At 40.9% G+C, this 24,391-nt stretch overlaps 1 protein-coding gene across 2 annotated transcripts in view; it reads left to right on the top strand.

Annotated features, from left to right (window-relative positions):
- ccdc88c (coiled-coil domain containing 88C) overlaps positions 1-20,727 on the top strand; it is a 46,255-nt gene extending 25,528 nt beyond the window's left edge. Inside the window, exons 14-31 of one of the 2 annotated variants that reach the window (XM_044374770.1) lie at positions 77-214; positions 302-586; positions 670-1,467; positions 1,735-1,862; positions 2,000-2,141; positions 2,238-2,381; positions 2,775-2,936; positions 3,105-3,382; positions 4,831-4,974; positions 5,532-5,718; positions 5,888-6,033; positions 6,221-6,310; positions 6,445-6,746; positions 11,915-12,004; positions 12,552-12,662; positions 12,761-12,898; positions 13,241-13,479; positions 16,021-20,727. In XM_044374770.1, coding sequence (XP_044230705.1) covers positions 77-214; positions 302-586; positions 670-1,467; positions 1,735-1,862; positions 2,000-2,141; positions 2,238-2,381; positions 2,775-2,936; positions 3,105-3,382; positions 4,831-4,974; positions 5,532-5,718; positions 5,888-6,033; positions 6,221-6,310; positions 6,445-6,746; positions 11,915-12,004; positions 12,552-12,662; positions 12,761-12,898; positions 13,241-13,479; positions 16,021-16,803 — 4,305 coding nt within the window. In that variant the 3' untranslated portion in view covers positions 16,804-20,727. Of the gene's footprint in view, positions 1-76; positions 215-301; positions 587-669; positions 1,468-1,734; positions 1,863-1,999; positions 2,142-2,237; positions 2,382-2,774; positions 2,937-3,104; positions 3,383-4,830; positions 4,975-5,531; positions 5,719-5,887; positions 6,034-6,220; positions 6,311-6,444; positions 6,747-9,908; positions 10,195-11,914; positions 12,005-12,551; positions 12,663-12,760; positions 12,899-13,240; positions 13,480-16,020 lie in introns of those variants that run through there. The other variant, XM_044374771.1, reaches the window with a different exon arrangement.
- The last annotated feature ends 3,664 nt before the right edge of the window (positions 20,728-24,391 follow it).

The following is a 24,391-nucleotide window of genomic DNA, read 5'->3' as shown; positions in this document are numbered from 1 at the left end:
AGAAGAAAATACACAATATATATTTGAATTGTTACAGAGAGGAACACTTTGTCTTGTTTATTTGTTTGTTATATAGTTGGAGCGTCTCCAGGGCTTACTGGACCAGGAGAGGCTGACCAATCAGGACATGGAGTCTCTCGGAGAGGAAATATTGAAGGAAAAACAGACACTGGAGAGAGATATGCACGCTCTGAGAGCAGAGAAAGACAGACAGGTAGAAAACACACTCGCTCACGCTAGTTATAAGAGACCAAACTGCGTCCTTTGCTGATGCCCTCCTCTGCTTGTACCTTCCAATCAGATCTCAGAGTTGGAGAGTGAGAAGCAGCACCTGTCTGATGCGGTGGAGTCCCTCCGTGAGCGTGCTCAGTCTAACAGTGAGGCGAGGGTCCGCGAGGTGGAGGCAGAGAACCGCCTTATGCACCAGAACGTCACTGACATCAGCTCCCGATTGGCCAGCTTGGAAACTCAACTCAAACAAGCCAGTGAGGAGGCAGAGAGGCTGAGGGAGAGGGCGGGAAGGTGCGAGGAGGCGGAGAGGGATGCTGCGAGGTTGGAGAGGAGCAGGGAAGCTCTAAACAGAGAGGTAATCCACATTTTATTTATGATGCACACTTCATGGCAAAGAAAAGTCACTGTATAAGACACACTTCTCTATTTGACCTTTAGGTGGCGTCTCTGCGTGCATGCAGCGAGCGGTCAGAGGCTCTAGAGAAGCAGGTGTTCTCCCTGGAGCAGGAGGTTCACAGGCTGAAGCGAGAGGCAGAGGAGGCACAGCGGGAGCTCCAGCGACTGGGGACGCAAGAAGCAGACAACAGCCTGCTGTCGAAAGAAAACCTGGACCTCCGCTGCTCCGTGGAAAACCTGCGCTCCTCGTCCGCCCGCCTCGCCACCCTGCAGGAGGAGCATAAGGAGGCACAGAAAGAGACGCAGGAGCTGCAGAGGAGGCTGGAGGAGGCAAGAGAGGAGGGACAAAGAGAAAGGAAGAGGGCAGAGAGGCTGGAGCTGAACTCAGCCACTCTGAACCAGGAGAAGCATCGTTTAGAGGAGGAAATAGAAAGGAGCAAAGAGGAGAGGGAAGAGGTAGAGAGAGAGAGGCAGGAGACGCAGAGCAGAGAGGAGGAACTAAGGAGGGAAGTAGAGGAACTGAAGGAGGAGCGGAAGAGGAGGGAGGACGGTGACGAGGAGAGGAGGAAGCTCCAACTGGACCTGGAGCAGTCGGAGAAGGGCAGGAAGCACCTAGAGAAGGAGAGCTGGAGGATCAGAACACTGCTTGAGGGGAAAGAAACAGAGCTGGAGGAGAAGGCCAGGACGCTGGCTACGGTGGAGAAGGAGGGTGTAGCTCTTGGTAAGGAAGTGGATAGGCTGAAGGAGGTGGCAGTCAAAGCCAAGGAGTTGGAGAGGGAGAACAAGGAGCTGCAGAAACAGGCAACCATTGACAAGAGAACTTTGGCTACACTGAGAGAGGTGAGAGAGAAAAATCTTTTCCTCACCACACAACAAGTCTTTAGAAATGATTCAATTTCATCAGCTGTACTATAAATACATATCCAACCATACTGTTCCATATTAGGCAAAAAACACTAACTGGTTTATATACAATATTTAATAAAAGACTGATACCAGCCAACATTCAGACTAACCTGCCCTGGTATGCCTTCTATCAGCTGTATGAAAGTGTAGATGTGTGTATAGATTTTTGTAGTTGTGTAACATGGAGCTTTGTGTGTGCAGGATTTGGTGTCAGAGAAGCTGAGTGTTCAGCAGCAGAGTGTTGAGTTAGAGAGACTCAATGAAGAACTGGAAAAGATCGGACTGAACAGAGAAAAACTACTGCAGCAAGAGCACACACTGGAGGACAGGTAGCTTCGTCTCACATAGCACAATGATATTTCACTCCTATTCCAGGTTTAAATGATTTTATATGCAGAGCTTATTCAGAATGTAGAAATCAACTGATTTCCTTTTATGTGTGTGTGTGTGTGTGTGTGTATGTCAGCAGGTACAGGCTGCTGGAGTCCAGGCTGGAGGAAACAGTCCAACAGACGATGAAGATTAAAGAGGAGAAAATCTCCAGTCTGGAAAAGAAACTGGAGGAGAGCAACACACAAAGCACTACGCTACGTGCCGAGCTGGCATCTGTAAGGACACAAATTCTTGCTACTGAAAACGCACTTTTCTCCACTCTGTTTTTTTGGTGAATTGTTATGCATCAAGTTTTTTTTTTTCTGCTTTAGGCTCACCAGACAGTGTCTGCTCTGCGTCAGCAGCAGGAGGAAGAAAACCACTCCCAGCAGCACTCAGGGGGTGACAGGGGTCGTGGGTCAGCCACTGCTGAGCTGCTCCGCCTCAAAGATCATCTCATTGATGTAGAGAAGAACGTAAGATTTTCTTTCAATTTATGAACCCCTGAATAAAAACAAAATGTTTACCCACATTGAACGTATCATCTTTAATGTTTTCTGTATATTTTCATATAAATTATTATTATATTATCATTATATTTTGTCTCAACATGTGCTATTTATGTACCTGGTAGCACACTGTACTTCATATATTGTATTTATAATACCTTGCATTTGTACATTACTAGTTAATCTAACATACTCTTCATTTGCAGTTTCCAGTTTCTCCTACACTGATCAATAATGTTTAATCTCTTCAGTTGCTGTAGCAGCAATCTCAGGAATTACTATTTGTCTATATATATTTTAATCAAATGTTTGGATGAGTGTTGGGTTAGTAACTGTTTTTGGTGTCACTGTTTTCTCCAGAATGCCTCCCTACAGACAGAGAGCAGTTTATTAAAGGATCAGCTTAAACAGCTGGAAAACCAGAACACTTCTCTCAACAACCAGATGCTGGGGCTGCAGCGGCACACCACCACCCTGCAGGAACAGAATTCCACCTTACACACACAGACCGCTAAACTACAGGTAAACACTAGATCATTCAGACACATTGTCGTTTTGTCAAACTCTGCTAATAAGTGGGAATAACAACTTCTGTAATATTATTTTTGCCTTGATGATGTAAAAAAAAAAAAAAAAAAAAAAAAAAAAAAATCAAGTTATAGTGGATCTCACTGCGTCTTTCTTTCCCAGGTGGAGAACTCCACACTGTCATCCCAGAGTGCATCTCTCATGGCCCAGAATGCTGTGCTGCAGGGCCAAGTCACTGCCTTGGAGACAGAGGTAGAGTCATGGCAGCGGCAGCGCGAGGAGGCGTGGCGAGCCAGAGAAGGCGTGCTCAGCGACCACGAACGCCTGCTGAGCGTTCATGAGAGGCAAGCGCACGAGTACGAGCAGCTCATCAGTCAGCATGCTGCGCTGAAAGGCAAGCAGAGGACGCTAGAGAACGAATTCAGGACACTGCACAGCAAGTAAGTTTATACAAAGCCTACTGACACTGTCAAAACACTGTGAGGTAAACTCATGACCAGAGTGTTGTCAGGGAGGAAAATATATGAGATAAAAAGCTCAGTAAGGTCTTTTTTTTCTACAAGTTGATATTTATAAATTGTGTATAATGTTACTCATCTTTGTCTCTGGCTGAGATTGTGTGTTAGGTCAGATGACAAATGAAGATCTTTTGCGAAACTAACACACTGCAGGTTTGTGAACTACTGTACAGAATGATGACTGAAACATAGACAGTAAAAAAAATAATAGATGTAGCCACCATGACGGTTTGTGGACTCCTTGATTAGAAGCATTTTGACCGTCGCCATTTTGGACTTTTGGAGTCAGAAGTGACCATATTTGGAGAGAGAGTGAAGCTGACCCTAATGCTAGCTGCTAGCTTGGTAAAATAGGTCAAGTGAGAAGTAGGGTCATCTTCTCACAGACATCTATACGATCAGACTTCTTTTTGGAGCCAGTGGAGTCACCCCCTGCTGGCCATTAGAGAGAATGCAGGTTTAAGTCACCTCTGTATTGGCTTCACTTTTTAGACCTGGAGCTACCTGCTTGGACTGCAACAGAACTCCCATAGAGCACACTGAATTTTAAGACATACATGGAGTCACATGAAACACATACAGTGTGTTCTCAGTTTCACTTTGTTCATTATTGACATCTCATACCCACCCTGTATCGTATCAGCACCAGTAGGTCACAGTCTTATTGACCAGTGACCGGAACATCAACCAACACACCACCACCATACAACCACAGCTTCACACTCAATTTGCTGTAATGATTTTTGCCATCTTGTTTCCAGAGTGTTTTTTTTTCCTCAGCTTTGATGTCATGCCAGAATTTATACAGACGATGAACCTTCCACATTGCTTTTCCAAAGGTTTCTGAAATGGTTCAGCAAGTATAACTAGTAATGACAGACAACTTGTTGGGTTTGAATATAGATTCACACTGTTGTTAAACCTGCCTGACTAGACTATTTGTTAATATGAGTTGAGTGTGAACTTGTTTCTACACAGTGGAAACAGGACTACAAATGTTTAACTAGCTCAAGGAATCAAACAGCTCCTCTCATGCTGATCTGCTCTTTGTTGGCACTTCCTCAAACACTATTTAATCAGCAGGATCATACTGTCAATAACTAATGTGTTAGATATTTTAGAGATTCAAAAAATGCTCTTATTCTAGGAAACTTATTATTCACACTTCTCTGCTCGCCATTTCATACTAGCATGTGGGCAGACTGTGCAGGTGTAGAACAGTAGGTAGGCACCAAAAATACTCAATTGCGTGATATCAAAGGTGTATGACAGTGTGACTTGTTAATCTTGTAAAAACAGACACTCACATAGGAATGTCTGTCTATCACATAGGAATAACTCTTTTGCACCATCTGTCTGTCTGTCTGCAGGCATTGCATTTTGCTGCAACAGAAGGAGAAATGGGAGGAGCAGGAAGGGCGTGGTCAGAAGGAGAAGGAGGAGCTGAACCAGGAGATCCAGAAGAATCGGCTACTACAGCAAGAGAATCTGCAGCTAAAAACAGAAGTGGACAGGTATATAAAAACAGTGGCAGACAGTAGCAGAAGGATGGTTTGTTGAAATTACCCATTACCAGATTTTGCTACAAGTAAGCCGATGAAATCTTTATGCATTGGATATTAAGACATTATTAGAGATCAGCCACAACATCAACAATATGGAGGAACAAACAATTTTTGTTTTGCAGCCTTCAACCTTTCTATAGGACAGTCATGGAGTAGAAGAACAATACCACTTAACCCTAACCCAATAAAAAATCCTTAATGTAACCTGTCATAAGATATGATGCATAGATGCATATCAGAATAAGAGGACTAAAACTGAAAACAGAAGACTTTAGCATCACTCTTGCATAAACAATTAACTGTAAGTCCTAGTGAGGCCTGTACCACAAAACAAGATAAGTGTGTTATACAGCTATAATGATGATTATAGCTGAGACCCAACATTTCCCCCATGACCACCTACACATGTAGCTTTATCAATAACCGCAGAGTTAACAGAGCCAGTTGATAATATCTGCCCCAATAGTCTTCCCTTCTTCCTGAGTTCTTTCATGTTCACCCTCAAGGTTGACGGAGAGCCAATCACAGCAGTCAGAACAATGCGAGGGCTTCCAGCAGCGCATGAATGAACTCAAGAGCTCATTAAGCACCTCCCAGCTAGAAGCGAGTCGATGGATGGCACGATACGATTCGCTAATGGAACAACACCAGGGCCTGGATCTAACCATGACAAAACTAGACAACCACTGTGAGGTAAACAGAGCCTTGTGCTTTATTTCAAGATACATGTGAAAAGTAACATTACTAACTTGTTTAGGAGTGTTCCTTCTTGACTCATAACACTACCATCTCTATTGTTGGAGTCACAAACCATTAACTTTGCCATTTTCCTTACCTGACCCCTGTACACATATGTGTTTAGCTGTTGAGTCGACTGAAAGGGAACCTAGAAGAAGAAAACCACCACCTCCTGAGTCAGATCAACCTGCTGAGTCAGCAGAACCACTCTCTGCTGGAAAGAAGCATGGAGAGCAAAGAGCTCTATCACCAGGAACAGAAACTATACATGTAACTACCTGCACACCATGCACGGCCTGTATTCATGTGGTATACTGTCCAACACTTGTAACAGAAAGCATAAATGTAGCTACAGAGTTGACACCACCCTTAACATGTAATTATCTATAACATATGAATATTTATATATTAAAACTGATAACTTTCTTTTTTTTCTGTCTTTGTCTCTCTGCATCAGTGACAAGCTGAATGCTCTCCGTCGTCAGAAAGAGAAACTAGAGGAGAAGATCATGGACCAGTACAAGTTCTACGACCCCACACCTAAAAAGTAATGCTTTTATCAACACCTTTCATGTTTTTTTTAGATAAAATATATAGGGCAGTATGAGCTTCCATATAACAGAATTTTATGCAGCAGAGAGTGATGACAGATATACAGTAAGTGTTGTTGCGTGTTGTCAGGAGGAGTCAGTGGTCCGGAGCCAAAGCTTTAGCCAAACTGATCAAACCAAGAAAGGAAAGCAGCAGGGAGAGAGGCGACCGAGACAAGGAAGGGGGCAAAGAGAAAGAACGAGCCAAGGGGGCCCCGGACATCCCCCTCCCTGCCCCGCCTCCCCTCCTCCCCCCCGAAACCCCGCCCCCACTTCCACAGAGGACAGGAGTTGACGCCCCAGACAGCAGCCATGCCCACAGTAACCATAACAACCACACCACCAGCCCCAGCCTGGGACCCCAGAGTCCAGCGCTGACACCCATCAGCCGAGGTAAACGCTGTCACACACACATACACACACACACACACATACATATACACACATCCAAAAAATGACAAACCCCCTCTTCATACAGCATTAGTTACAAACAGATGTCTGCAGATTGGTAATTTTCATCCCAGGATTCATGTCTGTGGTTTCTTCTTTAAGGGGTATAGTAGAGGAAACTGTACAAATAAAGGGTATCATTCTAAAATACACATACAGCATTTATCACATACATATTTTCCTAATATGTTGGTTCCAAAAGTCACAAAGCTGAAAAAAAAGCAGCTTTGGATCTGGTGCACCTCCCCGTCTGCTCCTCTGGAGGGCGCCGTCGACTATCATATAACTGACTGACAGTTCAACTGACAGAAACTTTACACCTCTGTTTCTTCCACTGTATCTGTTCTCTACTGTTCCCACCGTAACCAGGCTGCTTCAACAGCAGGAATACTAACAGTGCTTAGAAGTGTAACTGAATGTTTAAGTAGGTTGTTAGTGCATTCTGTCCTAACATCAGAAATGTTTTCATTAAGTGAGTTGCGTTTATACTAATATGTATATATTTATGCGTTTTCAGACATTACCTGATGCTTTTATCACATTGCCATAAAGTGTGTGCAACAGTTTAAATTAAAGGATAAGCTCGTGATTTTCTATATTTTGAACCAATGAACAAATCTCACGTGTAGAAACAAACCAACAATGAACTCATTCTACTTAGAAGTATTGTGTGTGTATCCAAAGCCTAATATATCTTATTCCTCTGTGTCGAAGACCTCTGCTGTTGTCCAAAAACATTATCAGTGAGTCACACCGCTGTGCTGGGGGACATGTTCCTGTGTCCCTGAGGAGCGTGGTTACTGTAGCTTGTTTAGAAACGGCTCCTAAGAGTTATAACAGTAATAAAATAGTAACTCTCAGGAATGAGGTTCCTAGTACGGCAGGCGCCACTGAGCATGTGCAGGAACGTGGTTCAGTTCACAGAGCTTCACTAGCTTTTTGTGCTACATAACACAACCTCTTGACTTTGTACTGAAGTTCTTTGAGAAATGTATAATGTAGAACAAAGTTCAAGAGGTTGTGTTATGTAGCACAAGAAGCTAGTGAAGCTGTAAACAGAACCACGTTCCTGCGCATGCAACTTCTCTTCTGAGGGTTTTAATGTTATCCCTGTTATTACTCTATGGAGTCATTTCTAAACAAACTACGTTAATCACTGTCTTCATGGATGAAGTAACATGTCACCCAGTGCAGTGGTGTGACTCATTGACATGTTTTTAGGGCACAAAAGGTAAAATATGCAAGTTGTTGTTAGATTTGCTTCACTCACCAGTGCAAACAAACATTGGTTATCTATTGAGTGGCTGGTAAAATTTGAACATTCACTAGCCACTTGGCCTGTGGATAAAAAAGTTCATTTGGCACCCTGTCTGCAGCACAGAGGAACACTACATATCAGGCGTTGGATACACACACAGTACTTACGTAGGATGACTTCATTGTTGGTTTGTTTCTGCACATGAGATTTATAGACAATAAGAAAAATATAGAAAATTGTCTTATCCTCTAAGCTCCAGATCTAGATTTACTATTTTTTGTAGATATGGTTCTGTATTTATTAGAGAGAAATAACAGAAATTGTTTGTAAGAAGTGATGTACAAGCAAATTTAAAAAAAACAAAATTACACATATTTTCAATGACAACACATTAAAATAAAATTCAAAATGGGAGAAAAAAAAGGAAAAATGTACTCAAGACATTCAGGACAATATCTCAGTCTATTTTGACATCTTGCTTTTTGTCTTTATTTTAACTTTGTTTTAACTTTAAACAAACTGTTGACAGTGATGGTTTGTGCAACGCAATAAGATTTAATCCCTAGATTTTTACACTCCCTCCTAGACATCCTGCCAAAACAACCAAACATCAATAAAAATAACGTCTGGGCTTTTCTTGGCTTGTCATGATGTTTGGGATGTCACTGGATGTCACATTTTTAGTTTGGAACAATTAGTCACTGACGACAAGAGAGGAACGGAATGCTGGCAGGCTTTTCAGATGACTTTAAGCAATCTGAGATTGCTACAGGAATTCCTCTCAGATTGCCGTTGTTGTTTCACAGTGACAGCCAGTTATTCATTTGTCAACACAACGGATCAAATATAGTGAAATCGCAGCAAAAAACTTTCATAATATTTGGTTTAGATGCACACATAATCCAAAAACTCTTTCCGCTAGATTTATTCTGAGAGTGTGAGAAGGGGTTTTAGGATGCAGCTGGAGCTTTCCAGGTTGTGTCAGGGCACCATGTTGTTGTCCATTAACGATGGACAGTGATCTCCTGGGTACAGCGACACAAGACTCTTGGCATATGTTGGCCTAAATGAGACCAAGTTTTTTTGATGACTAAAACCTTTCTTTAGGCAGCTTATTTTCTCCTGGTGAGCATCCAACCCTTTAGATGTCTTTATCAGCTACAGCAGTGGTTCCCACATTCAGAAGGAACTCCAAGACAAATCTAATGGATCATGAGATTATTGTTGGGATAGGAAACAAGCTACACAAAAGTCTGTTTATTTTTGCTTTTTTTGTCACAGTATAGTTAAGCACTGTAGTAAAGTTCAGACCTCTATGTTAAATTAACTTCAAATTACTCACAATTGAAGACATGCAAGAATAAATGGTTGGGGATGAGAACCACTATACACTGTAGCCGACAGATGCGTATTTCACTTCCTTCTTTCCTGATGGTAGATTCTAATGCATGATCTTAATTTCTATGGGTTTTCTGGTAAATGACTCTTTTCTTAAAGGTCATTCTACTCATGACTGAGCTCAATTCACTCTTAGTTCAACAAATGGCATGAGGAAGTTGTCATACTAAGGAGAGAAATTCTGTTATGGCTGAAGGTTATATCTGTCATTTATGGTGACTTTGATTACATTCAGAGTGAATTGAGGTCAGTCCTGATTCTAATGCATGATTTTACTTAACAATGCTGTTTTGGTGTTTAATTCTAACGGGTTCTCTTGCATGTTATCTGTTGTTTTTTTTACACTTAATAACGTCTTAACCGACTATTTTCTTTTTATTTACTCACTGTCATTCTTTTATCATTTCTCTACCTTTCTCCATGTCTCTCTCCATTTCTCCCCCTCTCAGCTCCTCCTGCCCAGAAACGCTTCTGTTTTCTCCGCAGTAAAAGTCAAGACAAGCTCCTTCCCTCCTCCTCTTCCACCTCCCCCACCTCCCATTCCTCCAACCGTCCCTCCCTCTCTCTCACCAGAAGACTGCGATTCTGGTCTTCCTCTGACATCACAGCTGACGTCCTCGCTAGCCAGCCAATCTCAGCCAATGGAGTATTCTAACACCCTCCTCCTCCTCATCCTTTAACCATACATATCATCATCATCATCATCATCATTGTCACTGTCAGCCCCCATCTGACACTCACACTCACTCTGTGACTTCAAGTATTTCACACACAAATATCACACACACACACACACACACACGGACCTCATGAACACTAACACAAGCACGGATTGCACACTCCTCGAGCACACAGATAAACATACACAAACAGGTGCATGTTGCGGTTGTGAGCCAGCCAGTATTACTAGTAAGTAGTGTGTGTAGAGATGGTGTATGTATGTGAGAGTGTGCGCACATGCTCCTGTTTCCCAGCACAGCCAGCTTGCTCGCATATATCCGCATGTCCCTGAAGAGTCGTTTGCTTTGATTTGTATCTGTATAAATATATATATATATACGTTTGAATGTGTGTGTTGTCACCCTCCCAGTGTGTGCCAGTGAGGACTGATGGCTCTTTTAAGAGCAGATCTCATTTCAGTGACCTCGGGTCTGGAGTTGTTTTAGGATAGATCTGTTCTCTTGATTCATGCTGCAGGGACAGGTTACCACAGCAACCAACTACTACAAATTCGTCACCCACCACCTCTTTTGTCAGGCTTGTCTCTCTGCTCGCCATAACCCTTCACCTGTCCATCCTCCCTCTGAAATATCGGATTTTCAAGGTTACTTGGGTTTATATTTAATAAATCAAGCCATCCTATTAGCTTAAAGTGCGACTATGTAACTTGTGGAAAAATGAATTTTCCTCTTACAAATGAAAAGTTAAATTCACCAGCAATAAAATACACCTTTGCCCGATTCAGTACATGTAGTTATGCTGTAGCAATACCCTGCTGCCACAGCCTCATGTGGTCTGGTATGATCAGTGGCTTGTGGTGGTAAAAAAAGAGATTAAGTGTGCCATTATGCTGCAATTTCCACTTGTGGCCTCAATGGTTGCTGCTCAGTTAAACTTACTGCATATAGTCTCACCTCAAATCAGGAAACAAGTAACTAATTTGCCTTAACCGAAACAGATAGATTATACCCAAACATAGATTGTTGAGTATAAGATATAGTTACTGTTGTGGCCAAAAAAAAACACAAGACTGTCTGCTAGCGTGCAATATACAGCTAAATTTAGACTCAACAGCTATGATTGATTGTCATAACTACCTCAGTCTAAACCGCTATCTAAGAAGACATTCATAGATGCAACTTATAAAACTTACTAAAGATAATAACGCTCTTTTAAATTGGTACCTCATGTTGCCATCAACAAACTGACTGGTGCAGCTTTTAATTTGAACAATTTAATGTCAAAAAGCCCCGATATTTTTCTGCAGAACTCTGTGCATGCATGACAGCACATGGCAGGGCTTTGCATGAGTGATGCTACGTTTTTGTTGAGTGCATCCATGTTCACACCTTCACCGACGTGGTTTTTGGATGATTCACTGTGAGAGACAGATGGAGAATTGCGGAGGCAGCTGCATCCTTTACAGACGTTGACGACCCCTGTTCCATGACGCTGGGTAGAAAAATCTGGTCATAATATCTGATTAGAATCAGACACAAACACTGAATGACTAGTAACAGATAGTGATTTGTAAGCTTCAAGCCTGCTGGAATCAATGAATACATTCCTGATGTCCTGCTTTGCTCTCTTGCTTTACTATTGACTAATCTCACACACATCCCAGTGTTTTATCCCAGCATTCTTGCAGCACTGTGCTTCCTGTGGTTGTTTGTGTTATGGTAACACTATGACATACAGGTCCAGATGGCTCAACAACATTCTGATTGGTCTGCAGGTTTGCCTGACAGGGGCCGCGGTGTTTATCGCAGCAGTACTCCAGGAGGCAGCAGTGAGAGTGTAAATGGAGAAGATGGACATAGACAAGGTAATTAATACATTCATGATTATTAACATTATTGAAAATGTGACTCCTAATAGGGAAATGTATTAATTTATTGATTAGATTAGTAAATTAAATAAAGGTTTATGGTGTTTCCACATACATTTTGAGATGATATCATGCAAATTAACAGTATAGTAGAAAAGTGTTTACTTTGTGCACCACCTGCATGGACTGGTTGTGAAATCAACTGGAACCATTTAAACATTTCATTCAGTCCACAAAATGCAGCTGATGCTGTGTCTGGTGACTTTGCATGTTTAGTGTTGCTGTTCCTTTTTTATACTTCTTGCTTTTCAAAACAAAATTGAGACCGTGGGAAGGAATGGAGAGAGAATTATGCAATGTCTACTTTGTAGAGAAAGTATACAGGAAACAGGAAATTGATCTTAACTTTGACAAGGAGTTGTAGGTAAAAAAAAAAGGTGCATCATTGCAATCTTCCGTATAGTTTGCACAAATTGTTCTGTATTAATAAATAGTTTTTTTCTCCTTGCAGATTAACCTCTCAGTGTGTTTTTTTTAATCCCAGGTCAGGCCCATAAAGCTCTGAGCTCCACTCCGAGCCATCACTCATCATCACTGGGCCTAACCAACAACTCCAGCTCCAGACTGGGACAAACCCCCAGCCGCAGGCCCAGAGGTGAGGCTCAGCTCAGGGCCAGTTATCAATACATTAGCCCCTAACAGAATTGTGCAAGAGTGTTGGCTGTATTTATGACAATGCTTACAAATTTTTAGGTCTATTATTGGATGAAGACTCTCGCCTCAACACCTCTGACTCCATGTTTGGTCAGCACAGCAACACGGGAGGCCGCCCAGGGTCGGCTGACTTCAGCCACAACACGTCCAGCTCCAACTCACCAGTCAACTGCAGAGGTACAGGTTGCAGATTGACTCACTACATCTCCTTCATGACAGTTTGCTGTCATTAAAATCCTGGTGTTGTGTGGGATTGTGCATAAGCAGTGCTAACTGCCAACAACAGAGCACCACCCACACAAAGTCACACTTAAACCAGTGGAAAAACGTAATGGGACCACTTTGTGACAAATGACCTTTAAGAAGTGTAATGATGAAACTCTACAGTAGAAAGCAAACCAAAAGAGGGAACTCAGCATTCACACTTCAGAATGATAAATGATGTGTCACCTCAATGTTTCTAATCAGATGGCACCCACCTCTAGTCAGTAATAATACTAATACTTCTCGCTCTCTTAGACACATCGGATCGTCAGGTTCGCTCAGCCAGCCTCTCTAGCGATGATGTCGTAGGCCCCGGCCAATCTCAGCAGTCCTTGTCACGTAGTTCCACTCTCCCGTACGACCACACACCCCAGAGGGCCCAACCACAGCAGGGAGGCGGGGTTAGGAATAGAACCCGCACTTCTTCTCCTGGAAGTGAGATGGTGACGCTGGAGCAGTTTCTACAAGAGAGCAACAAAAAGTCACCTCCAATGGTAAGAAATATATCTATACGTATTAAAATCGTTGCTTCTAATGGTAACAATATACATACACAAAGAACACACATGCTCTATAACAAAACAATCACATGGACAGACATAACGCACACTTCTTTACACATCTTATCCCTGCAAACATTGAGATACATTCAAATAAAGCATTATTTTACTATAGATACAATTCAAAAAACCTTTCCTTATTCCAACATTCCCCATATGTACACACCTCCTCTGTTCTGGCTTTCAGAGCAGTTAATGTGATGAGTATAGCCTCAATCACCAGACACTTACTCTCAGCCAAACACTTACCATGGGAACGCTGGCTATTACAGCGTTCCCATGGGTCGTTGACTGTGATTGTTGACTGATGTTCTGTCAGGTTGAGTCAGAAAATATAAAACACTATGTGGAAGAATTACATATTAGTCACCTTAAAAGGAAAGAAAATGTGTGGGTTTTTTGTTGTTGTTGTTTTTTTTTGAGAAATTACAAATTGATTGTATCTGACAGTCTGTTTTTTAGCTTAGCTGGAGTAGATTTAGGACCGGTTACTCACCAAAGAAAAACATCATTAATGAACCAGTTTTTTGTTTTTTAAGTCCTTTTAAGATGCCAACATTTTATTTCAGCTTCATGGTGGAGACCACATTGTTCACACAAATGACTTATGCATAGAAACTTATTGTGTTACCCCTTACTGATTAAATTAAAACTGCCTGAAGCTAATGGGCATATTATGGAGCACTTAGTAAACAACACCACCTATTCAGACTGTTCTACAAGTGTAATGGATATCTGCTTTAACACAATCACAATAAAACCTCATTGTTCTAGAAAGGACATTTCTGTCTCTAAGTTTCAGCTGCAGAGAGCATTTAAGGACAGACTATTTGACTATTTTCAAAATGGGAAGTAAAAGAAACAATAACTTGGAATTGTGGGGTGAAAACCTAAAAGATCTAATAGAAACACAGTCATGGAACAAGGAAGTGACAAATCACAAACTTAACACATTTTCACTTCCTCTAATCATTGTAGTCTTTAAATGTATGTTTTTTCTAAATTCTTTTCCTCTATACTTTGAGCTCATTACTACAGCAGCATGTTTAGCATGAAACCAGTGTTACTGGTAAAAGCTCTGAACATTCATAGAATAGGTTTTGCATTTAAATGCCTCGTTAAAGGTTGTGAGTTTAAACTTAGTTGACAGTGCATCCTCTGTGAGAACGCTGTACTTTGAATGAGTTTCAGGATAAATCCCTCTTATTTGGGGACTTTTGTCTGAACTGTGTGACCTGATGTCTCTGTTCTTTGAAGTTGATTTACCTTTCAGCCTACATATAGCACCTCACATTAAATGAATCTGTCAATGACATGCATTACCACTGACCAGAAAACACATCTGGCTCATGAAGTGATGTTAATAATGGTTTACAACTGAGCAACAGACACTCATCATCTAGTCATAGTCCAAGTTTATAATAGTATTTATCACTTCTAATCCAACTGTTGTGAGGCCAAATCCTACCCACAAATCAACTGTTTCATCACAGCCTGTCGCCCCCATTTGTGTATTGACGGCGCCAGATGTGATATCACTGTGAGAATTCTTAAAGACACTGAATGTCTCACTTTGTGTCAGTCTGTTAAGTCTAAACAAACCTCCTACAACACCCATAATAATTCTTATTGATGATCCTGTGGAGAGGGAGAAGCCTTGATTGTTGCATCTGAAACATACTCTGATCAACTGATATCAGGCTATTTATTTTTGCCTAGACACATTTATTCTATCACAGGGCTTAAAGTTCTCAGGCAACATACCTGATTTAAGGCATAGAGCAGCTTTAAATTCAGTACATTGTACACATTTCCTCCTGGGCAACTTTTCAGGCTCACATATCTTTTCTTGCTTTAATCCTTGCAATCAGAAATAATAGTTTTCATGCACTTGCTCACAAATGCATAACAGGAAGACAGATAATGAATAAAAGTAAAATATGAATGTGGTAGAGATAAGAATCCTTCAGAGTGGACACTCAGAGCGGCTGTGCCTTAGCAAATACAGAGCTGTAGAGGTCTGATCCATCATATACTGTAGCTCTGCCAGCTATTATGACCCACAAGCCATTGTCATGTGCACTTTATATGATGAGCATGGTTAGTTAGTCACCCCAAAATCATTTAATTAAATAAATGCATGTACACACCCCAGAGTTCAAGATGACTCAGTAAGATGACTCACCTTTTTTTTTTTACCTCAGCCCAAGCTGAGGCTATGCTAGTTAGCCGCACTGGGCTAATATGTAGCTCTAGCTAACCCTGCTTGTGTACCAGTACCAATAGTCAGCTGTGACACATGCCGGTAAAGAAGTGTACACCTATGGAGAGTTGTATCTGGCAGTGGAGCCTGAGTGACATGCTGTTTATAACTGGCATCTGTCACTAAAACAAGAGCACTTTTCTGTTTTGCTATCACTTGTAAAATCGGCGTTAGCTAAAGCGTAATTTGTTATTTGTGTTTTTGTTGGTTAGGTGTCCACAGGAAGCAGAGAGGACTTGATGACTGACTATTTCACCAGAAGTCCCGCCCCCTCAGCACCCTCCGGCAGAGACCAGGTCACCCCCACCAGCTATGTCACACCCACTGTACAACCATCCAACCAGAGGCCAGGCCAGAGCGTGAAGCCATCGCCCCGCCAGCCTGTTGGCCAATCCCCAGCTTCAGGCCAGCCCGTCACTCAGAGAACCAACCAATCGCTGAGCAGGGCGTTCAGCCTGGCCTCTGTTGATTTGCTGCGCTCCAATGGGCCAGACAGTTTCCGTGGAAACGAAGGCTCCCCTGGCCAGTCAGATGTGGTGGTTCGGCGGCAAGGAGGAGGGGCTAACGGGAGAGAGCGGCCACTCTCTGCTCGTCTGGTTGGTCCGACCAATCAGCATGCAGACGGCAGCTTCCTGAACCCGCCCATTCACCACTCGTCTTCTCTCAACTTGCAGACGGAGAGACACGCAGAGAGAGAACGTGAGAGAGGGAGGACGCCCGCCTCTCGGAACGGCCCCTCCTCATCCTCCTCCTACCATCAGCGAGGAGAGGTTGCCATGGTAACTCCTGTCAGGGCCGTGCCCGCCACCCGGTTAGACGGCACCTCTGAGCATGGGGAGGGGTTAAGGGATGGGCGGTCAGGTGACTCTTCCCACTTAAAGAAAGACGGAGAGAAAGCGAGGTGCGGCTCCGTCGAACGCCCTAAAAGCACGCCGGCTTCCCCTGACCCCAACAACGACCCCCAGACTGTGTGGTATGAGTACGGCTGTGTCTAAACACTGCAGCTAATGCAAGTCTATGGGTGTGGCTGTGTCTAAAGATGGGAAGTCTGCTGGGGCCGATTACTGGAACTTTATGGGTTGAGTCCAAACCGAAGTAATCAGCCTGCTCAGTCTACACTCTTTGTATTGTGGATGAATATTGTAACTCTCAGATCTCTGTAGTTAAGCTTTGCTCAAACATCAACTGGAAGTCTATCTAAATCCTGGAAAAGCCACATAAAACATCTCTGCATGAGATCAGTTTGTATTTTTGTTGATGATCAACCAAGCCTGATTCCATACATCTCCTGCCAATAACAGTCTCACATCAATCTCATCAGACCTCAGCTGCTGGATCTGTGGAGTCCACGTCCACTGCCAATTTTGCATCACAAGCAAAATTCCCGCAGTGCTGCTGTGACGTCAAAAACGTCTTCTGTGATGACATGAAAATCTTAAAAACACCGCAGATTTGACCTCAATCACTGATGGTCTTTTTTTTAATATTTAGACTTGAAGACTGCAACACTACATGGTGAGAATGCTGGAATGTATTGACTTCTGCTGTGTTAGTATCACCATGTTTACTGTGGTCCAGCACACCGCCTGAAGCCACCAAAGGAGTTTTTTTTTTTTTTTTTTAATTGTGTTGCTTTCAGTGGCTGTTTGAAAAAGTCATTGTGGATGTTTTGACCAGATGATGATCCTGGTGTTGTTTTTTTAAAGCTGATAACTAAAAAAAGAGTGCTAATTTTAACACATACAAGATTGAAGATAGGAGCTGACATGTCTCAAATTGAACAATACATAACACTTAAACCCTGCAGGAACAGAAGACAAGTGCTAATGCACAGGCTTTGTCTATGAGCTGGAACTCTGTCTGGCCCCACAAATGTTTACCTGGATGTCACTGATCTGCTGAACAATCTAAAGTGAAGGTGACCAGAAGCACTAGAGCGACTGAATGTATCTCCTGCTTCCCTCTGCTGTCTAGAACAAACACTGGAAACGATGAAAGTAGAGGGGAGGGGTGGGGGAGTGGAGGGATTCAAGCAAAGAGAAAATGTGAGGGAGCAGAGGATGTAGAGATAGAGACGGAGAGCGAGTGGGAATAAACAGAGGGATGCTGGGGATGGAGAGACAGATATAGAGAGGGATGGAGTGACATGAGGACAGATAGATAAACAGGACAGAGATGAAGGGGCTCCTCCCAGTTAAATTACAGTCTTTCTCCCTCCATCTTTAGATTCTGTCCCAGCATGCAACACTCTGACACTTTACTGGAAACGTTGTTCGGCCCGAGCCAACACTAGTTTCACACACACACACACACACACACACATATATTTAATGATATATACAGACACACAAGCATTGTCCTTGAGGGGGTTGGTTGCGGGTTTCCTAACCATTGAGCTGGACTTAATTCACACACACACACACACACACACACACTGCTGGGTCAACCACTGTGTTTTGGTAGGGTGTACTGCTGCACGCTAAGTTAGCCAGACAGTTGTAAGCACTGCACAGCAGAGAGAGAAAGAAGAAGACTGTTTGCATGCAATGAATTAGCTTTAGCATTAGTTTTATAGTAAGTGAATACACCGTGTGTAAACACTCATTACATAGTGAGAACAAAATCATCCAAATGTCTCCGCTTATCTATGACTTTGGTGCACCATGCTAACATTTCACACTGGCGTATGCTATGATTGGTAACATATGTTTAGCAATTGAGTTAGTATTACATGACTTGTAGCAGGGTGGGCGATTTGGTTAATGTCTTCTATCATGGTATTTACCATCATGTCAGTGGCATATACCATGATACCAAAAAAGGAATATATAATTTTGACTTATGCTAACAGCTATGTTTGAGTGGTGAGTGTAATGAATGTTTGAGTATGTCAGAAGAGAGTTATCTGTCCCTTAGCTTTGGCTTTTATCAGATGATCTGACACACTTACACACTCGTAAGATCAAACATTGTTACATAAGTCATCAGTCAAAACACTGTTTGTGACGAGCTGAGTCCCACATCACCCGTTCTATTTTTAAAGAAATTAAACATGATTAATTTTTTGAACTACTTAATCAGAGTAACCACAAACTTACCCGACCTTCAGCGACTCATCGCCACCCACCACCTTGATATATGGTCTCCTGCGCAAACGGAACCACAATAATACCACGATGAATGATGATGTCATGTAAGGCCTGTGGTTTCAAACAATATAAATTGTAAACAGTGTTGATCTTATAGCATGTCATAATAGATTAATTTCCTGTGCGAAAAATCAAAAACATGACAGGAAGATACTCGAACACTGGCCACATTTATACCACACACACACGCACACACAGAGACACAATCATCGTAGCAACACGTCACCCCGTGCAGCACTGTGACTCATTGACGTGTGTTGCATTATTGGTTTGGGTCTGCACATGAGATTTATTAACAATATAAAACATTTTTTCTTCTAATGCTAGAGTGCTGCTCTGAGTGCAGGCGTCAACAGTCCACTGGAGACATGTGGATGATTTCACATCAGTGTTCTCACCGCTGGAGGGTGACCAACGAGAGAATTTGCAAATATTTGGTGAAATTACAAATATTTGGTGTATTTTCAAATACTCTGTGTATTTGAAAAGAGGAAGAGGAGGTGGTGAGGGTAAGAGTATCCCTCAGAGACAGATGATGATATTCATGAATCAACTGGCCTTTTGTCTGTACTGCTGTTTGTTTATAGAAACCTTTCCTCTCAGCATTAGAAACAACTGACGGCAAAGACACAAACATTCCTAAAAAAAAAAAAAAAAAAGCACTAGATCGCTGAAGATGAGGAGGGAGAAGTGAACACTGGAGTCATGAAAATGAAGATTTGGGATCCATTACTAACCTTTCTGCTCACCTTTTTTTTTTTTTTTTTTTAACAAAAAGCACATGCCGATATGCAACGAGCTAAATTATTTTACCTGTAACATTTGTACATGACGTTAGATTTTTATAAACTGGTAAATGTTTAGAAGACTTGGGATACTTTTTTAAAAATCTACTGGAACTATACCATGAAAATGTATGTTGATACCAAAAAAACAAATCTAATCCAGATGAATTCCTGTAAACTGGTAAAAACCATGTGATTCCACTGTAAAACTTCAATATTTGTAGATTTTTTTTTTGATACTTTAAAACGTGTTAGCAGTGAGATCATGTTAGCGGATGGAGTGACAGGATGTGAAACACTGGAGGTTGATACTGTCAGTAGTGCTGCAGCCGTTCTCTTGACCTGTTTTTGTGTTTGTTGCCTTTTTTTTTTTACTGTACGTCTGCACTTAAGGCATTTCTCCATTATTAGTTCCCAGAATGCTTCAGGATATTTCACTGTATGTATATGTGTGTGTTTCAGTTTGCTGATGTCAGAAGAAAGAAATAATTGAATTCCCAGAAGCTATTTTTCTTTTATTGAAACACACACTTGTGCGTGCGAGTGTGTGTGTGTGTGCATCTCACATTATTACTATGTTATTGGCCTTCTGAAATGTGTGTGTGTGTGTGTGTACTGTTTGTGTTCCGTCTATCTGTGTGTCTGCCTGTGTGTCCGTCTGCCTGCTTTGCCTACTACCTGTGTGTCAGTCTATCTGTTGTTTGTATCTTTCCCTCAGCACACTGTGCAACTTTCACTGAATTACAACAGCATTCATACAAAGACACCAGTTAGCTGCCGCGTCAGACTGCGTCACATGAGAGAACTGAAAGCAGAAGGTGAAGTTGAGGTGACGTCACTGACTTTCCCCACTGTAACTGGAAATACTGCTACTGTAGATCACTTTATTACTGCTGTGATGTGACCACTAGATTGATTCAGTAGAAACTGAGGCTGATGTCATCACACCCAAGAGCTTTTTGGTAATAAAGATTTTTAAACTTGATCTGCAGCTGTTTTCAGGTGTCGACTGTCTTTCTGTCTGTCATGTGTTCCTCATAGACGAGTTCAGAGGTTTAAAATAAGCCTGGCGATACATTAACAGGCCTTTTACAGAAGACATTTTGGCATGTGACAGTAGGAAAAGCACAGGTATAAATAATCAAATCAGTGATGGCTGAATTCCATTTAGCTGTTTCAGTTTCAGGGTGCTGGTGGTGTTCATGCTGTCATAACTACTGGGACGTTTGAATAGAACAGAGCCATCGTTAATGATATTAGTGACGTATGTGTGTGATAAGTGCATATTATCAGCTGATATCAGGATCAGTGTGTACGTATGTTGGCAGATATGCAAAACAACTGCAGAACAGTAATCAACAGCAATAAATGTTTATTGGAACCATTTTAGGTCCCTTTCACTTATATTTTTCTCATTTCAGTTGTTTTTATTTGTAGAGTAAAATAAATTCCAATGATGTGTACTGTTATGTGTACACATGATGTGTACTCATATTCACAGCTGAAACAATTAGTTGAATGACAGAAAATTAATCAGCTGTTTTTTTGATGGTTGATTTTCTGAGAAAAACAACAAAAATTCAGTTTCCTGCATCTTAAATGTGAATGTTGTGAGTTTTTTAGTCTTCTGTGACACCAAGTATTAGGCTATTAATGAGCTTTAGACTATTAATTGTAAAAAACAAATAATTTGAATATGTCACTTTATTTGCAAATAATTAATCAAGAAAATAATCACCAGATTAAACAATAATAACAATAATCAATAAACAATAATAAAGTTTATTGTTCAACTCAGAAATATCTTAACAAAATGTTTGTTAATGTTGTATTGTTATTGGCTTGTTATTTGATATTAGTATTAGCCTAAAATATTCCTTATTGATTGGGTTTTAGTTGTACAGTAATCCAACTAGTCAGGTTTGTGTAGTTCTGAAAGGAGCCTGTAAGATGCAGCTAGCCAGAGTGAAAACACGACTAAAACTTCAACTGAACCTTGACCAAAATATAACCCTAACCTCAAACAAGAAGTTTCAGTTACACAACATCGCCTTTCCTCAAGTTCAGGCGTCATTTATTTACATATAAAACTTGTTATTTTGAAGGTTTTCAGAAGTCAGTGGTGTTACATGGATCACTCCTGCACACTTTAATTGATCACACACATTTTAAATTCAATCCTGTACACCACATCTTGGAAATTGTGTGTGTGTGTAATAGGGACAAGAAAGTGATATTGACAAGAGGGAAAGCACCTTTTCACTATGTACGTGCCAGTGTGTCACTTGTGAGAAAACTTACAAGAGGAAACTGATCTTTTAAAAGCTGAGTGACTGAAACCCCCTTCACACACTTCCCACTTACACCATTACTCACAATGAACTTGAGTTAAATACAACTCTGGTAGCAAAAATAAATCTTAAACTATTATGTACAGGCAAGCAATACAATACTTTATATACATACTCCATGTGGTTATACTGAGAGGTGTTTCTAATATTTAGTCCACCCCTATTGATATAAATGGGATGGACAAAATAGTAGAAACACTTCTCAGTATAACAAAATACAATTGATTGATTTGTTGTATTAGACTGCAATAATTTTAGCTAGCTGGACCCAATTAACTTGAAAAGTCTGCCGTAGCAACCACTGAGGACATGTCTTTGCTATTTTTCTGGGAATTTGGGGCACTTGTTGGGTATTTATAGACTGATTCAAGTATTTTTAGACTCAGTTTATTTAAATTTGAATAATGTAAAGCTGTACTAACCAGTATTTTATATTAACATTTTTATCTTAACTGACTATAAATGTGAAAGGCATCACTCAAAGAGACAAACCTACACAGAATTTGCTGTTGCCCACAGCTCTACGGAGCATTTTGGTGTCTTTAAACAAATTGATTTGGTTCAGTCTCACTTCTACAGAAGTGTAATTCATTCACTTGAGAAAAATCCCAAGAGAAGCTTTTATTCCTACTTGAGAGCTCTATTTTATGGAGGCAAACATGTCCTGCCTGTTTATTTGAATTCAGTTTTATTTTGGTTTTGGTTTGAAACACTAGAAGATACTTGTGTGCTTTAAGTAATATAGATGGTATTGTTATTCAGGACAGGAAAAAATGTCTCATCAAAGCCCAAAAATAGATGAAACAAATATACCAGACTGCCTACAGAGATTAAAGGTTATTTTAGTTTGAAATTTCCACAAAAAAGCATAGTGGGATGTCTCGACTTTTATACTGTTAGAGAGAACATCTGGACCTGCAGTCTGTAGGATTTTTCTGATAACTTAATGGAAAAATAAAACTTACAACAGGTCAAACATGAGAAAAAAAGTACAATCCATTATGTTCATGAAAGAACACAGAAAGAACATGACAGAAAACGCATCAGAGGCCATTGTTACTGTAATCACACTACACTACTCCAAATGAAGTAGATTTAGAATAAATATATTAGAAAAACATTTTTGTATAGAAAAAACAAACTAAACATAGAAAAAACTATTTTATACAGAGAAAACAATTCTATTATGGAAAAAAAACAAAGTAGAAAAGGTTAAGGACAAAGATAGAGGAAGGACGCCTACATATATACGTACTATAGACGATAAACTCTATACAAAGTCAAAGAAAGGGTTTTAAATCAAAGTAAGTACATTTAAGCCATTAGTCCCTCTTTTCAACAACAACCTATCAAAATCAGCTCGTCCTCTAGGAAAGGTCACTCTATGCACGTGTACCGGACAGCAGAAATTGCATGACCAACCTTAATCAAGTATGCAACAGGATAGTTAATGTTTTTACATTTTATGGAGCTGCAAGGTTCCACTATATGCACCTTACAGGCACCCTTAGTTTTGCCCACATAGTATTTGCCACATGGACGTGAGGTTATATAAATAACTTAATAGGGAAATGTAGCAGAGTGCTCCAGAAAACTACAAGATACTCATTTTTATATTCATTTAACAGGTGACCATACCTCCCAGTTCAAAGTCATGGTCTCAGTGGATCTAGAAGGTTTTTTGAACTATTTTACTAAGAAGGAGTACAACTTTATAATGGTACAGCACCCTGCGATTCCTGTTTTTTACACTCTCCCATAGTGTCGGCCATTGACTCTCTCACCTCTGCTATTTCCACTTATGTTGATTATTTTATCAGACCTCTGGCTGATCAGCTTCCTTCTTTTGTTAAAGACACAGGTCATATGATTTCTATCTTAGAGTCCGTAGACCTCCTCCCTGCAGATTGCATATTAGTAATATTTGATGTAGAAGGATTGTACACAAACGTTCCCCATGAAGGACGCATTCAGGCTCTTGAGTATTTTTTATTATCACGTAATATGAACTAGAGTCCTTCAAATTATTGCATTACTACCCTTGTTGAGAGCCACCCTTACTACCCTTGCTGAGATGGTACAAGAAATAACCCCCTTAAGGTGGATCTATGCCTTAAACACCTTGATGGCCCAGATGTTGACTTTGATTTAAAACCCTTTCTTTGACTTCGTACAGAGTTTATTTTCTATAGTACATAGATATCTAGACATCTTCCCTCTATCTCTATCCTTAACCTTTTCTAGTTTTGTTTTTTTTCTATAATAGAATTGTTTTTTCTATATAAAATGTCTTTCTAA

Source organism: Thunnus albacares, chromosome 15, assembly GCF_914725855.1.
Source record: "Thunnus albacares chromosome 15, fThuAlb1.1, whole genome shotgun sequence".
Lineage (NCBI taxonomy): Eukaryota > Metazoa > Chordata > Actinopteri > Scombriformes > Scombridae > Thunnus > Thunnus albacares.
The sequence above is the reverse complement of the archived record's forward strand: the minus strand, read 5'-3'. Positions and strand labels throughout refer to the sequence as shown.